This window comes from Oncorhynchus kisutch, linkage group LG19 (assembly GCF_002021735.2).
Source record: "Oncorhynchus kisutch isolate 150728-3 linkage group LG19, Okis_V2, whole genome shotgun sequence".
Lineage (NCBI taxonomy): Eukaryota > Metazoa > Chordata > Actinopteri > Salmoniformes > Salmonidae > Oncorhynchus > Oncorhynchus kisutch.
Window position 1 is genome coordinate 47,302,197 of NC_034192.2, and position 17,795 is coordinate 47,319,991.

At 41.0% G+C, this 17,795-nt stretch overlaps 1 protein-coding gene across 1 annotated transcript in view; it reads right to left on the bottom strand.

Annotated features, from left to right (window-relative positions):
* Positions 1–8,324: 8,324 nt before the first annotated feature.
* LOC109864902 (uncharacterized) overlaps positions 8,325–17,795 on the bottom strand; it is a 37,035-nt gene continuing 27,564 nt past the window's right edge. The window contains exons 8-11 of the mRNA XM_020452957.2: positions 11,266–11,480; positions 10,748–10,999; positions 10,452–10,558; positions 8,325–10,216 (exon numbers count right to left, since the gene is read on the bottom strand). Of these exons, the coding sequence (XP_020308546.1) occupies positions 9,924–10,216; positions 10,452–10,558; positions 10,748–10,999; positions 11,266–11,480 (867 nt within the window). The 3' untranslated portion in view covers positions 8,325–9,923. The remainder of the gene's footprint in view (positions 10,217–10,451; positions 10,559–10,747; positions 11,000–11,265; positions 11,481–17,795) is intronic.

The following is a 17,795-nucleotide window of genomic DNA, read 5'->3' on the forward strand; positions in this document are numbered from 1 at the left end:
CACCAACTTACCATCCTGAGACAAGGCCGAGTATAGCCCAGAAAGATCTCCGCCACGGCACAACCCAAGGGGGTGGCGCCAACCCAGAAAAGGAAGATCACGTCAGTGACTCAACCCACTCAATTGACGCACCTCTCCTAGGGACGGCATGAAAGAGCACCAGTAAGCCAGTGACTCAGCCCCTGTAATAGGGTTAGAGGCAGAGAATCCCAGTGGAGAGAGGGGAACCGGCCAGGCAGAGAAAGCAAGGGCGGTTCGTTGCTCCAGAGCCTTTCCGTTCACCTCCACACTCCTGGGCCAGACTACACTCAATCATATGACCTACTGAAGAGATGAGTCTTTAGTAAAGACTTAAAGGTTGAGACCGAGTCTGCGCCTCTCACATGGGCAGGCAGACCATTCCATAAAAATGCAGCTCTATAGGAGAAAGCCCTGCCTCCAGCTGTTTGCTTAGAAATTCTAGGGACAATTAGGAGGCCTGCATCTTGTGACCGTAGTGTACGTGTAGGTAGGTATGTACGGCAGGACCAAATCGGAAAGATAGGTAGGAGCAAGCCCATGTAAATCTTTGTAGGTTAGCAGTAAAACCTTGAAATCAGCCCTTGATTTAACAGGAACCCAGTGTAGGGAGGCTAGCACTGGAGTAATATGATCAAATTATTTGGTTCTAGTCAGGATTCTAGCAACCGTATTTAGCACTAACTGAAGTTAATTTCGTAGAGCATTGCAGTAGTCTAACCTAGAAGTAACAAAAGCATGGATTCATTTTTCTGCATCATTTTTGGACAGAAAGTTTCTGATTTTTGCAATGTTACGTATATGGAAAAAAGCTGTCCTTGAAACAGTCTTGATATGTTCATCAAAAGAGAGATCAGGGTCCAGAGTAACGCCGAGGTCCTTCACAGTTTTATTTGAGACGACTGTACAACCATCAAGATTAATTGTCAGATTCAACAGAAGATCTCTTTGTTTCTTGGGACCTAGAACAAGCATCTCTGTTTTGTCCGAGTTTAAAAGTAGGAAGTTTGCAGCCATCCACATCCTTATGTCTGAAACACAGGCTTCTAGCAAGGGCAATTTTGGGGCTTCACCATGTTTCATTGAAATGTACAGCTGTCATCTGCATAGCAGTGAAAGTTAACATTATGTTTTTGAAATGACATCCCCAAGAGGTAAAATATATAGTGAAAACAATAGTGGTCCTAAAACGGAACCTTGAGGAACACCGAAATTTACAGATGTTTGTCAGAGGACAAACCATTCACAGAGACAAACTGATATCTTTCCGACAGATAAGATCTAAACCAGGCCAGAACTTGTCCGTGTAGACCAATTTGGGTTTCCAATCTCGCCAAAAGAATATGATGATCGATGGTATCAAAAGCAGCACTAAGGTCTAGGAGCATGAGGACAGATGCAGAGCCTTGGTCTGACACCATTAAAAGGTCATTTACCACCTTCACAAGTGCAGTCTCAGTACTATGATGGGGTTTAAAACCAGACTGAAGCATTTTGTATACATTGTTTGCCTTCAGGAAGGCAGTGAGTTGCCGCGCAACAGTTTTTTCTAAACATTTTGAGAGGAATGGAAGATTCGATATAGGCTGATAGTTTTTTTGTATTTTCTGGGTCAAGGTTTGGCTTTTTCAAGATAGGCTTTATTACTGCCACTTTTAGTGAGTTTGGTACACATCCAGTGGATAGAGAGCCGTTTATTATGTTCAACATAGGAGGGCCAAGCACAGGAAGCAGCTCTTTCAGTAGTTTAGTTGGAATAGGGTCCAGTATGCAGCTTGAAGGCCATGATTATTTTCATAATTGTGTCAAGAGATTTAGTACTAAAACACTTGAGTTTCTCTCTTGATCCTAGGTCCTGGCAGAGTTGTGCAGATGCAGGACAACTGAGATTTGGAGGAATACGCAGATTTAAATAGGAGTCCGTAATTTGCTTTCTAATGAGCATGATCTTTTCCTCAAAGAAGTTCATGAATTTATTACTGCTGAAGTGAAAGCCATCCTCACTTGGGGAATGCTGCTTTTTAGTTAGCTTTTCGACAGTATAAAAAATAAATTTTGGATTGTTCTTATTTTCCTCAATTAAGTTGGAAAAATAGGATGATCGAGCAGCAGTGAGGGCTCTTCGATACTGCACGGTACTGTCTTTCCAAGCTAGTTGTAAGACTTCCAGTTTGGTGTGGCTCCATTTCCGTTCCAATTTTCTGGAAGCTTGCTTCAGAGCTCGGGTATTTTCTGTATACCAGGGAGCTAGTTTCTTATGAGAAATGTTTTTAGTTTTTAGGGGTGCAACTGCATATAGGGTATTGCGCAAGGTTAAATTGAGTTCCTCAGTTAGGTGGTTAACTGATTTTTGTCCTCTGACGTCCTTGGGTAGGCAGAGGGAGTCTGGAAGGGCATCAAGGAATCTTTGTGTCGTCTGAGAATTTATAGCACAACTTTTGATGCTCCTTGGTTGGGGTCTGAGCAGATTATTTGTTGCGATTGCAAACGTAATAAAATGGTGGTCCGATAGTCCAGGATTATGAAGAAAAACATTAAGATCCACAACATTTATTCCATGGGGCAAAACTAGGTCCAGAGTATGACTGTGACAATGAGTAGGTCCAGAGACATGTTGGACAAAACCCACTGAGTCGATGATGGCTCCGAAAGCCTTTTGGAGTGGGTCTGTGGACTTTTCCATGTGAATATTAAAGTCATCAAAAATTAGAATATCTGCTATGACTTCATGGTCCGATAGGAATTCAGGGAACTCAGTGAGGAACGCTGTATATAGCCCAGGAGGCCTGTAAACAGTAGCTATAAAAAGTGATTGAGTAGGCTGCATAGATTTCATGACTAGAAGCTCAAAAGACGAAAAACTCTTTTTGTAAATTGAAATGTGCTATTGTAAATGTTAGCAACACCTCCACCTTTGTGGGATGCATGGGGGATATGGTCACTAGTGTAACCAGGAGGCGAGGCCTCATTTAACACAGTAAATTCATCAGGCTTAAGCCATGTTTCAGTCAGGCCAATCACATCAAGATTATGATCAGTGATTAGTTCATTGACTATAACTGCCTTTGAAGTGAGGGATCGAACATTAAGTAGCCCTATTTTGAGATGTGAGGTATCACGATCTCTTTCAATAGTGGCAAGACTGGAGGAGGTCTTTATCCTAGTGAGATTGCTAAGGCGAACACTGCCATGTTTAGTTTTGCCCAACCTAGGTCGAGGCACAGACACGGTCTCAATGGGGATAGCTGAGCTGACTACACTGACTGTGCTAGTGGCAGACTCCACTAAGCTAGGCAGCAGGCTAACAGCCTGCTGCCTGGCCTGCACCCTATCTCATTGTGGAGCGAGAGGAGTTAGAGCCCTGTCTATGTTCGTAGATAAGATTAGAGCACCCCTCCAGCTAGGATGGAGTCCGTCGCTCCTCAGCAGGCCAGGCTTGGTCCTGTTTGTTGGTGAGTCCCAGAAAAAGGGCCAATTATCTACAAATTCTATCTTTTGGGGGGGGGCAGAAAACAGTTTTCAACCAGCGATTGAGGTGCGAGACTCTGCTGTAGAGCTCATCACTCCCCCTAACTGGGAGGGGGCCAGAGACAATTACTCGATGTTGACACATCACTCTAGCTGATTTACATGCTGAAGCTATGTTGGATAACAATATCTCTATACTTGGTGACCTCTGACTGTTTCATCCTAACATAGTTAGTGCCGACGTGGATAACAATATCTCTATACTCTCTACACTCACCAGTTTTAGCTTTAGCCAGAACCATCTTCAGATTAGCCTTAACGTCGGTAGCCCTGCCCCCTGGTAAACAGTGTATGATCGCTTGATGATTCGTTTTAAGTCTAATACTGCGGGTAATGGAGTCGCCAATGACTAGGGTTTTCAATTTGTCAGAGCTAATGGTGGGAAGCGTCTCAGACCCCGTAACGGGAGGAGTAGAGACAAGAGAAGGCTCGGCCTTAGACTCCGACTCGCTGCTTAATGGGGAAAACCGGTTGAAAGTTTGTCAGCGGAATGAGCGACACCGTTGGAGCATTCCTACAGCATTTCCCTCAAGAAGCCATGAGAAAGTTGCCCGGCTGTGGGGAACGTGCGAGGGGATTTATCCTACTATCTGTACTTACTGGTGGCACAGATGCTGTTTCATCCTTTCCTACACTGAAATTACCCTTGCCTAACGATTGCGTCTGAAGCTGGGCTTGCAGCACAGCTATCCTGCCGTAAGGCGATCGTTCTCCTGTATATTATGAGTACAGCGACTGCAATTAGAAGGCATCATGTTAATGTTACTACTTAGCTTCGGTGTTGAAGGTCCTGACGAACCATGTCCAGATAAAGCGTCCGGAGTAAAACAGTTGAGTGAGGGAAAAACTAAAAATATAAATGGTAATTAAAAAGTAAAAACTGTCAAGTTGTCAGGTAGCAAAGTAAGGTTGGCAACAAAACGCACAGCAACACGTAAACAAGTCTGAAAGTTGTGACCGGAAATGACAATATCATGCAAAAATGTCTAAAAACCTGTTTTTGCTTTGTCAATAGGGTAGTGTGTAGATTGATAAAATTTATTTAAATTGATCAATTTTAGAATAAGGCTGTAATGTAACAAAATGTGGAAAAAGTCAAAAGGGCTCTGCATACCTTCTGAATGCTCTGTATGGCATACTACTAAAATGACCTGTCTCTCTCTATATAGAACATTCTATAACCTCTCGCTCTATGGGATTCTAAATTAACTGTTTGAAATCAATGTCTAGTGGGGACACTTCTTTACCCCTGTGAGTTGATATTGAAGAAATGTAATACCATTGTGGAATGAAACTAAATAAATAGTAATTCAAGTCTACCATATGGAAACTCCCCAAATACAGATGTGACAAGCTTGTAGAGTCATACCCAAGACGACTCGAGGCTGTAGTCGCTGCCAAAAGTGCTTCAACAAAGTACTGAGTAAAGGGTCTGAATACTAATGTAAATGTGATATTTCAGTTTTTACAACAATATTTTTTTCTAAAAACCTGTTTTTGCTTTGTTAGTATGGGGTATTGTGTGTAGATTGATGAGAAAAAAAATAACAATGTAATCCACTTTAGAATAAGCCTGTAACATAACACAATGTGGAAAAAGTAAACGGGTCTGAATACTTTCCGAATGCACTGTATAGTGAACAGAACCCTATGGGCCCTAGTCAAAAGTAGTGCACTAAATAGTGAATAGGGTACCCATTAGGAACAACCTTACTGAGGCTTTCTTATTCTTATTTGTCTTCTTCTGTAGCCGTTCCTGCAGTAAGGTGACCTAGTGGGTGGAATGTTAACATTTTTTTAAAATGTCATAATTTATAAATATTATTTAAAAAATCCAGTTGAAAATCCAATGTTTCAATGTCAAACGGTTTTGTTATATATCAGTCTTCTGTGATGTATATAAAGTGTAATACTGGGATGCACACTCATTATTTAATACATTTAAACTCTATATTTGACATGGTACAGGTATCTTCTATTTATTAATCTCATAACCATGTGTGTGAGGTGTATACATTTGTTTCAAACACTGATTTATCCCACTGCAGTAAAAGGGAAATAGGAGACTGCATGCCTGGTAGTCGTGTCCTGCCTCGTGGCTGTATGGTTACTGTTGTGATCATTAATAAGCTCAGTGTCTAATGCCGGAATATGAACAAAGCCAGTGATATCCAGTGTATTCTCATTACAGGGGGATTATCAAATGTGCCAGCATGCTCCGCAATCCCACATCATTAACTATTTGGACCATTTACAGTCAGTTCATCACTAATGCCCCCCACCCACACCCCCAAGGAATGTGATTATATTTGACATGTTATGACATTTAAATGTAGATTGATGCATCTTGGTGTGTTTGCAATGGATTTGGACTGTACCTTGACTTGTAATCATTATTTGCCATCTAGGACATCTATTTTAGTCTGTATTAACAAAGCATCAATAACAATATATTTCCACCAATGTCTAGCACACATGTAAAAATGTGGTTTGTCTAACTGTATGGTATTTAAGCTGATCTGGGGAGTTTATCACCATATAATGATCTGTTAATATTCCCAACTGGGTGATTATACCATTACCATCTTTGTCTCATCAGGGGAGGATGTGCTGTTACTTGGTTAACAGCAGAGGAGGATGTGCTGTATCCCTGGTAACAGCAGGGGAGGATGTGCTGTTATCTGCAGATTGCTCCATTTGCTCCTTTAGCCTACAGTGCAGCGCAGAGCTTCATTTTCCATTAATATATTCAGTTTATATGTACACATGGGCTTCACCTCAAAAGATAGATAAGAAATATATACAGTAATAATTAAGTAATAATAAATTCAGTATCAACAGGAAAAACAAAAGTAGGCCTCCACCCCCAACCTACATTTCCCCCAACATGTTTCCATCCAACCTCCCATTCTTTCCCCCAACCCCACCAAATCAACATGTCTCCATCCAACCTCCCATCCCTTTCCCCGCACCCCACCCAGCCAACATGTCTACATCTAACCCCCTCCACCCCCCCACTCCCGTAAACCTTGTCTTCCACCCCATGCGATGTCTTCGTTTTGAAAGAAAAGCACATTTTTTGTCCATTAAGATAACATCAAATTGATCAGAACTACAGTGTAGACATTGTTAATGTTGTAAATAACTGTTGTAGCTGGAAACGGCAGATAATTTTTTTTTTTGAATATCTACATAGGCGTACAGAGGCCCATTATCAGCAACCATCACTCCTGTGTTCCATTGGCAAGTTGTGTTAGCTAATCCAAGTGTATAATTTTAAAAGGCTAATTCATCATTAGAAAACCCTTTGCAATTATGTTAGCACAGCTGAAAACTGTTGTTCGGATTAAAGTAGCAATAAAATTGACCTTCTTTAGACTAGTTGAGTATCTGGAGCATTTGTGGGTTCGATTGCAGGCTCAAAATGGCCAGAAATAAAGAAATCTCTTCTGAAACTCGTCAGTCTATTCTTGTTCTGAGAAATGAAGGCTATTCCATGTGAGAAATTGCCAAGAAACTTTAGATCTCATACAATTCTGTGTACTACTCCCTTCACAGAACAGAGCAAACTGTCGCTAACCAGAATAGAAAGAGTGGGAGGCCTCTTTGTCAGTTTATTAGGTACACCACCTGGTTCAAGAAAATGGTTAGCTCCTAAAGACAGTGAGTCACATGGCGTTGGCTTGCTATATAAAGCAGGAAGACAGGCATCAAGGCATTCAGTTACTGTTTGATTGAATCTTAGAATGGGCAAAACTAATGACCTAACCAACATAAGTATGGTATCCTCATCATCATCGGTGCCATGCGCGCCGGTTCCAGTACCTCAGAAACGTCCTGCTTCCTGGTCTTTTCATGCAAGACAGTGTCTAGGGTTTACCGAGAATTCTGCGATGAACAAAATCCATCCAGTCAGCGGCAGTCCTGTGGGCGAAAACAACTAGTTGATGAGGTCAAAGGAGAATGGCAAGAATTGTGCAAGCTAACAGGTGGGCCACAAACAGGCAAAAACAGCGCAATACAATAGTTGTGTGCAGAACGGCATCTCGGAACACACAACTCGCCGGTCCTTGTCACGGATGGGCTATTGCGGCTCCAGTGGCACGCGATCACCAACACTGGACAATTGAGTGGAAAAACACTTGGAAGCACCTTGGAAGAATGTTCTATGGACATAACTTTTTGGACATGGGTCCCATTATGTCTGGCAAAAACCAAACACTGTATTTTACAGTAAGAACCTCATACCAACGGTCAAGCATGGTTGTGGTAGTATGATGGTTTGGGGATGCTTTGCTGCCTCAGGACCTGAACAACTTGCCTTAATAGAAGGAACCATGAATTCTACAGGAGAATGTCAGGCCATCCATCTGTGAGCTGAAGCGCAGCTGTGTCATGCAGCAAAACAGTGATCCAAAACACACAATCAAGTCTACATGAAAATGGTCAAAAAGCAACAAATTTGACGTTTTGGAATGACCAAGTCAAAGACCAGACCTAATCCCAATTTAGATGTTGTGGCAGGACTTGAAACGAGCAGTTCATGCTTGAATAGCCACAAATGTCACTGAGTTAAAGCAATTATGCATGGAAGAATGGGCCAAAATACCTCCACAGCGACACAAGAGACTGATCAACAACTACAGGAAGCATTTGGTTGCAGTCATTGCAGCTAAAGGTGGCACAACCAGTTTTTGAGTGTAAGGGGGCAATTACTTTTTCACACAGGGGCATTAGGTGTTGCATAACTTTGTTTATGAAATAAATTAAATATGTAATTGTTGTTTTATTTGTTCATTCAGATTTATTTTATCTAATATTATGTTTTGGTTGAAGATCTGCACTATTGGGTTCAAAGCTCAGCTGTAGTTTCACGTTAATCATACATATTGCATTACATCATGTGTGGTTGGTTAGATGTAATTAACAAACATTTCATATAATACTTTACATTACAGTATACAGTATAATTGCACTTTTGTTCTAGTCTTTGCATGCATCTCTTTTACATCTATTTACCAGTGTCTTAATATCCAACCATTGCTCCATGTGTCCCTTCTCCCTGGTGAGTAACGTATTTATTTTTGGGGGGTTTTGATGCCAACTGCCCTAGCATAAGGTAACCTGTCATCAGCATCTGATGCCAAGGAGCATTCCTCAGAGATGAGGTCTACCCCAAACAATTCAATAAAATTCTAGATTGCATTTTGTCTCTGTCATTCAGTTAAGCCTGTACTCGATTGAAGTAGGATTGACATTTTTATTTCTTCCAAAAGGTGCCAGTGATATGGCAAATAGGAGACTGGACACTGGACAGCCTTGATGAGATCACCGTTTGATGGAAAACTGAGGAGCACTGGTTACACATTGTTGTGGAATTTTACACAGGGACCCTCGAAGTAAATCTTAAATTAATCAATGTTTATTTGTCAGCATACCATTGTGAACGTCGGTCAGAAGCTCTGCCTGGGCTGTCCCAGCAGTTGTCTTATATACGGCTATACACATACAAGTTACATTTGCATGATTTAGCATAATTAATTAATTATTTGTGTTTTGTTTCATTCACATGACCGACCAATACTGGTTCATAACGAATACCTCACGAGGCTTCTTCTCTCTAAGCTGAGACGTCTTTCATTCTCAAAACAAGGTCTGGACGTACTGCTAAATTGCAGTTACTGATAGTGAGGGTTCGTTCAGTCAGTCACTTGCATGAACACAGAAATTGGTTTATAGAACAGCACATGAATAGAACACAGAAATTAGTTATAAGAAAAGCAAATGTATCACATTTCCATCACACTCTCAAGACCATTAAAGAGGGGTTACTATACAGTGTCTTCAACATAGTCATAAACAAATCCCATATGTTCCATAGTTTACCAGAGGTAGACCCAACCCGAGACAGTCAAAGGCCATCTCTGCATCAATTGACAGGACTGCACAGGAGGATGGTATATCAGGTGTAATTTGTATTATACGTAGGAGACGTCTCCAATTGTCTGACGCCAATCGATATTTGACAAACCAGGATGAACTAGTTTTTGCAAAATAGTTTCAAGGTGTTTGGCTAGAACCTTGGCGTACAATTTCATGTCAATATTGATGAGGGAGAGAGGCCTATGACTTGAACAGAGAGTCGGGTCTTTTCCTTTTTTATGTAACAGATAGAAAACCAAGTCCCTCATGAAGAAACATAAGAAATCATTCACCATTCTCCAGCATGTGACATTCGGGCTTACAAAGACCCTACATTGGTCATCAATATACAGCTGATGTCTACATTATTTTCCTTTACAAACATAATTAAATGCATGATCTAAATTCTGTGTAAATGACTATAGGATACAGGGAGAGAGAATGTTCCCACTTTGTCAGGGGCTTTGATGTGTCTGTGGTCCGAGCATGTTTCCTCTCACCCGTTTCCTCGATTTCTCACCTTGTTGTCCTTCGACTATTCTTTGTATCTCTCTAAACTCCTCTGTGTTTGTGTCCTGGTGCCTGTTTTCTTTGGCCCATGACTTTAGCCTCGTATGCTGGTTCTGGTCAATGATGCCAATTTTCAGATACTCACTGAACACATTCATGAACCCAGCTTTGTAGTAGCAGTTCGTCCCATTTTCTGAAAAGTCTTGATGTTTTCCAATGGACGAGCGGTTTCTGAGGCCTAGGTGTAGGGTAAACATGTACAATAAACTGGTAAGTCCTCTGAATAAAAATACTCATCCAAATTTAAGCAGTTACATAGAATTAAAGAGCACTGGAGTAGAGAATGGATGTTGAATAAGAGAGTGAATAGAGCAGTGGGGAATGGATTAAGCAGTGGGGAATGCATGGAGCAACATGGAATAAACAGAGCAGTAGGGAATGGACAGCAGTAGACAAGCTTGTGATGTCGATACCTGCATAATCCCTAAGCTTCTGGGAGGACACAGGATTGGCCATAATCATGGCCTGCTTCAGCATCTTCTCAGCATTCCCACTTACGAGTGTGTCAGCCAGCAGTGCCCTGTTGGGAAATGGGGCAGAGAGAGGGACCAGGGATGGGTGGGCAACATTCTATAAGACTTTAAGGTTAAAAAGGGACATATTCTTATTCATGCTTTCATAAATAAATCCACTGTACTCTGAAACAGATTCACTTGCACGCCCAGTGCAGATGTACATGCACGCAAACATCTCACACCTGCTGACTCACCTGCACAGTTTGGCCTCCATGCAATTGCCAGTTGTCAAGGCAGTGCGGTGATGTTGGTAGAGAACCTGCATGACAAGGTGGCATCTTCCATTTGGGTCCGATTGAATACTTGTTACTAGAGCATAAAGTTGTGAATTCTTACTCTTGAGTTTTTCCAAGTCACGGTGTACTAGTGCCTTCCTTAATGTGTCCTTTGGTATGATGTGGTCGGCTTCCACAGCGTACCTTCCAGACAATATGGTGTTTCTTACACTTTTGAGGGAAGAGAAAAAGAAAGTGCATGAGACATATCAGGGGCCATATGTACAGTATCAAGCAGCTAAGAGTCTTCGAAACAGTCTTGAATATTGAAACATTACCTTTATTGATATTTTGAAGACATTTCCTGAGTGTAGAAATAATACATTTCTAAATTCATTTTCATATGATTAGAGAACTCATTTCTTTTACAATTGTATCCTGAGTGTCTCTAAATCATCTATGCAATCGGTATCCAAATGAAGATGAAACTACTTTACTCTTTGTATGTGGCAACATAACCAAGGTCGTAAAGCTGGGCAATGATATAGTCGGTTTCCGTCATAGGTGCGATGGCATCCCTGTAGTCCTGGCTGATAATCTTCTTTTCTGGCCTTACCCCTCCCAATATGGAATATTTTCCAGGATCCATAACATTATCATAGCGCTTCTGGAGTTTTACTAACTCACAGTAGGTTGGGAGGTTTTCCTGAACCTGTTTGAGGAAATAATTGAAGTCAGTAAGCATAAATAGTGTCACAATATCAATTTCTCTACTCCCAAAGGTTGTGCTCCCTATTCTTGCACTGGGCGATAAAAGGTTCTCGATAACATTTTCCCCTATAACGATGCTAAACTTTTGATAGAATATTTTTATTTTGTAGTGGCCGTTTTCCTCTTCCTAGGCTTCTACATCATATATCATTTCTGAGGAGTTTGGTCTGGAGGCAGAACACATGGAAAGCCAGAGAGAAAGAGAAGTTGGTCCTCACACACACACACAGCGAGGGGAGAAGCAATCTTTTCCCTGTTTGCCTATCTGTTGGTAACATGTCTGTTGTATATTCATTCACTTTACGTTATGGATAATAAAGTTGTGATAATAAAGTGACTGAACAAAGCAACAACAAAAAAATAGCCAGATTGCACAAGCTTTTCAGCTTTTCAGTTAACTTTTCCTTATTTCTAGTGAACATTGGCACCAGTTTGTCATCAGAACTGTCCAACATTTTAACAAAACATTTTGAAAGTTGCCAGATTTTCCTCTACTATTGATTTGAAACTGCTATAGCTCTAGTGCTGACATTGATTGATTGTTTTGACAGAATCCAATTCTCAATAATTTGCTTAAATCTGTCTCTTACACTTCTGGCTTTATTATTCATATAATCTAGGCCCATGCCTTTGAAAAAATGATTGGCTGTTTCAGAAATGTATTGTGTTTTCTGGCTTTATACAAAAATAATTGTTTGATAAGCCTTAATTATTAGTTGTAAAGTTGTGCCAACTACACAGCCTGTCTTGCTCGGAGATCTTGGGTCTATTGATTTAATTGACTTTCTAGGAGGGTCTCTTTTTTGAGGCAACTGCAATTTAGCTAGCTTGCAGTTGCTAGCTAATTTGTCCTGGGACATAAACAACGTTTATATCCCAGGACATTTTACCTGAAATGCACAAGGTCCTCTACTCCAACAATTAATCCACACAAAACGGTCAAATGAATCCTTTCTAGTCATCTCTCCTCCTTCCAGGCTTTTTCTTCTTTGGACTTCATAGTTACCACGACGACCGACCGAACTCAGTTCATCTTTCAATCACCCAGGTGGGTATAACCAATGAGGAGGTGGCATGTGGGTATCTGCTTCTATAAACCAATGAGGAGATGGGAGAGGCAGGACTTGCACCGCGATCAGCGTCACAAATAGAACTGACTTCTATTTTAGCCCTTGGCAACGAAGATGCTCGTTGGCGCGCACAAGCAGTGTGGGTGCAATAATTGAATAACGTGTATGTTTACATTTATTTTGCAACGCTCACACACTCGACGCAAGGAGTGTGGTCAGCATGTAAAATAGAAGTCATTTCTATTTGTGACGCTGATCGTGGTCCTGCCTCTCCCATATCCTCATTGGTTTATAGAAGCAGATACCCACGTGCCACCTCCTCATTGGTTATACCCACGTGGGTGATTGAAAGATGAAATTAGTTTGGTCGGTCGTCGTGGTAACTATGACAATCGACAGGGCTAAGGTTTAAACCTACAGTAACATGTAATTTACTGTAAACATTAAGATGCTATTGCTGTGGAAGTAATGTAGTTAATACAGTAAAAATACAGAACTGTATTGGTTTGTGTTTTACAGTATCTCTTTGCTTTTTTTATGGTACAGTATAGGCAAAATACAATAACTGTCTGGCAATCGTGGTGCCAGTACAATACTGTAACTCCAGCGAAAAGTTTTACACTGTAATTATGTTATACACATAAAATAATGCTCTATATAAAGTCTGAAGGTCACTTTCTGCTTAGGACTGAAGCCTGAAGAAACCAGAGGGTTCATTGTTGTTTAAAAATATATACTTATTTATTTTCCGAACATGAAACAGACCAAACCAAAATGTCTCTATCAGACAACCGAAAATGGGCATGATGGACAGTAGGAGTGTGCCCAGAGCCTTAAAAGTTCGGCCAACTTTTGGAATTTTTAATATTGTTTTAATTCTAGACATTTAGTTACATATCATTGTTTAATTATTCACCATGTAATGTTAATAGGGAACTAACATGGCTGCCATAGAATGGTGAAGTGTGATGTAAAAGCATCATAATGCAGAAACCGCATTGGCCCAACTCTCTACATACATCGCTCTGGGTTTACCTACTGTGGAGGCCACTATCTGTATCTGTTATTTAGTATGCATGGAATTAAAAAAAGAGACCCTCCTAGAAAGTCAATTAAATCAATAGACCCAAGATCTCAGAGCCAGACAGGCAATTCGGTTGACCGTTTTATGTGGGGATTAATTGTCGGAGTAGAGGACCTTGTGCATTTCAGGTAAAATAACAACTCAACATTTATATCCCAGGACAAATTAGCTAGCAACAGCAAACTAGCTAGCTAAATTGCCATAAATGTTTTATGCTTTTCGACCTGTCTCCACACATTACATTCTACAGTAATATTGTAGTGTCGGTTGTAATGGAGGATAGAGTGACTTAAAAAGTTTTACTTAAGCCAATAATTATATCAAGGGTCATTCATCTTAAAATAATGTAAAAAAATAGGCTGGTCCCATACATTTTACTACACTTATCACTGAAGGTACTTGAACCAATAACCCTGCCAAAAGTGATGGAGCGTACAGCAGAGAACCAATATTGATAACCCCAGAATAACAGTGCGGTAGGTACAATGGTTAATAAGATTCAGCAACATGAACACAGGAATTACCCACAATCCACTTTTCCTTCTATACCACTAGCTATGGCTTTGCCATTGACAATACACACATGGCTATTTTTCATTCATTTTTTTATTTCACCTTTATTTAACCAGGTAGGCCAGTTGAGAACAAGTTCTCATTTACAACTGTGACCTGGCCAAGATAAAGCAAAGCGACACAAACAACAACAGAGTTACACATGGAATAAACAAACGTACAGTCAATAACACAATAGAAAAAGTCTATATACAGTGTGTGCAAATGGCATAAGGCGGTAAGGCAATAAACAGGCCATTGTAGTGAATTAGCAAATTAAGACTGGAGTGATAGATGTGATAGATGTGCAGATGATGATGTGCAAGTAGAAATACTGGTGTGCAAAAGAGAAAAAAAAGTAAATTAAAAACAATATGGGGATGAGGTAGGTAGTTGGATGGGCTATTTACAGATGGGCTGTGTACAGCTGCAGCGATCGTTAAGCTGCTCAGATAGCGGATGTCAAGGATCGGTAGGATAGTCAGTTTTGAGGGTGTATTCAGCAGCATGAGTGAAGGAGGCTGTGTTGTATGGCATTGAAGCTCGTCTGGAGGTTTGTTAACACCGTGTCCAAAGAAGGGCCACAAGTATACAGAATGGTGTCGTCTGTATAAAGGTGGATCAGAGAATCACCAGCAGTAAGAGCGACATCATTGATATATACAGAGAAAAGAGTCGGCCCGAGAATTGAATCCTGTGGCACCCCCATAGAGACTGCCAGAGGTCTGGACAACAGGCTCTCCAATTTGACACACTGAAGTCTATCTGAGAAGTAGTTGGTGAACCAGGCGAGGCAGTCATTTAAGAAACCAAGGGTGTTGAGTCTGCCGATTAGAATACGGTGATTGACAGAGTCGAAAGCCTTGGCCAGGTCGATGAAGACGGCTGCACAGTACTGTCTTTTATTGATGGCGGTTATGATATCGCTTAGTACCTTGAGAGTGACTGAGATGCACCCGTGACCAGCTCGGAAACCTGATTGCACAGCGGTGATGGTACGGTGGGATTTCGAAATGGTCAGTGATGTGTTTGTTAAGTTGGCTTTCAAAGACTTTAGAAAGAACTCTATGCTAGAGGATTGTGGGTAATTGTAATTCCTGTGTTCATGTATCTTAATTTACCGTTATACCTACCAGGATGTTGTTCGGGGGTTATCAATGTTGTCGGAGTAGAGGACCTTGAGGTCCAGGATTGACCCTGGACAACACCCTGTCATTCTCTGCAAACACCCGCTCCTGCAGGTTTATGCGCTACAACATCTGTTGAGTACGACTCTACCTCACACAGTAAGCGGTGCAGGTCCTAATCCAGGCACTTGTCATCTGCACCTCAGTGATGGCTGGGCTCCCACTTGTGCTATCAAACCCCTAGTGGTTTTTCAGAATGCTGCAGCCCACCTGGTGTTCAACCTTCCCAAGTTCTGCTATGTCACCCTGCTCCTCCGCACACTAACACTCACACCTGACCCCCCCATCCTAGCACAGACGTTGCTGATAGCTTCTTTCCTGAGGAAAACCTTTACTTACTATGACTGAGATATGTGGTTGTCCCACTTAGTGTATTTATCTTAAGATGGCTAACGGTACGTCGCTCTGGATAAGAGCATCTGCTATATTATTAAAATGTAAAATGTCAAGCATCTCAGCTGAAGAATGTGCAATTGAGTTTACAGATTTGGGTTGGTATGTACAGTGCCAGTCAAAAGATGGATACACCTACTCATTCAAGGGTTTTTCCTTATTTGTACTGTTTTCTACATTGTAGAATAATAGTGAATACATCAAAACTATGAAATAACACATATGGAATCATGTAATAACCCCAAAAAGTGTTAAACAAATCAAAATATATTTTATTTTGAGATTCTTCAAGTAGCCACCCTTTGCCTTGATGATAACTTTGTACGCTGTTGGCATTCTCTCAACCAGCATCATGAAGTAGTCACCTGGAATGCATTTCAATTAACGGGTGTGCCTTGTTAAATGTTCATTTGTGGAATTTCTTTCCTTCTTAATGCGTTTGAGCCAATCAATCAAGGTAGGGGTGTTAGCCCTATTTGGTAAAAGACCAAGTCCATATTATGGCAAGAACAGCTCAAATAAGCAAAGAGAAACGACAGTCCATCATTACTTTAAGACACGAAGGTAAGTCAATGTGGAAAATTTAAAACGTAGAAGTTTCTTCAAGTGCATAAACCATCAAGCACTATAATGAAACTGACTCTCATGAGGAACACCACAGGAAATGAAGACCCAGAGTTACCTCTGCTACTGAGGATAAGTTCATTCAAGTTACCAGCCTCAGAAATTGCAGCCCAAATAAATGTTTCACAGAGTTCAATAATAGACATCTCAACATCAACTGTTCAGAGGAGACTGCGTGAATCAGGCCTTCATGGTCAAATTCCTGCAAAGAAACCACTACCAGACACAAATAATAAGAAGAGACTTGCTTGGGCCAAGAAACACACGCATAGGACATTAGACCAGAAGAAATCTGTCCTTCTATCTGATGAGTCCAACATTTTGATTTTTGTTTCCAACCGCTGTGTCTTCATGAGACACAGAGTAGGTGAACGGATAATCTCTGCATGTGTGGTTCCCAATGTGAAATATGGTGGAGGTGTGATGGTGCTTTGCTGGTCAACACCAGCATGGCTACCACAGAATTCTGCAGCGATACGTCAACCCAACAGGGACATTTGTTTTTCAACAGGACAATGACCCAATACACCTCCAGGCTGTGTAAGGTCTATTTGACCAAGATGGAGAGTGATAGAACGCTGCATCAGATGACCTGGCCTCCACAATCCCCCGACCTCAACCCAATTGAGATGGTTTGGGATGATTTGAACCGCAGAGGGAAAGAAAAGCAGCCAACAAGTGCTCAGCATATGTGGGAATTCCTTCAAAACTGTTGGAAAAGCATCCGAAGTGAAGCTGGTTGAAAAAAGTGTGCCAAGTGTGCAAAGCTGTCATCAAGGCAAAGGCTGGCTACTTTGAACATTTTTAAATATATATACAGTTGAAGTCGGAAGTTTACATACACCTTAACCAAATACATTTAAACTCAGTTTTACACAATTCCTGACATTTAATCTGAGTAAAAATTCCCTGTCTTAGGTCAGTTAGGATCACCACTATTTTCAGAATGTGAAATGTCAGAATAATAGTAGAGAGAAGGATTTATTTCATATTTCATTTCTTTCATCACATTCAAAGTGTGTCAGAAGTTTACATACACTCAATTAGTATTTGGTAGCATTGCCTTTAAATTGTTTAACTTGGGTTAAACGTTTTGTGTTGCCTTCCACAAGCTTCCCACAATAAGTTGGGACGATTTTTGGCCCATTCCTCCTGACAGAGCTGATATAACTGAGTCAGGTTTGTAGGCCTCCTTGCTCGCACACGATTTTTCAGTTCTGCCCACACATTTTCTATAGGATTGAGGTCAGGGCTTTGTGATGGCCACTCCAATACCTTGACTTTGTTGTCCTTAAGCCATTTTGCCACAACTTTGGAAGTATGCTTGGGGGTCATTGTTCATTTGG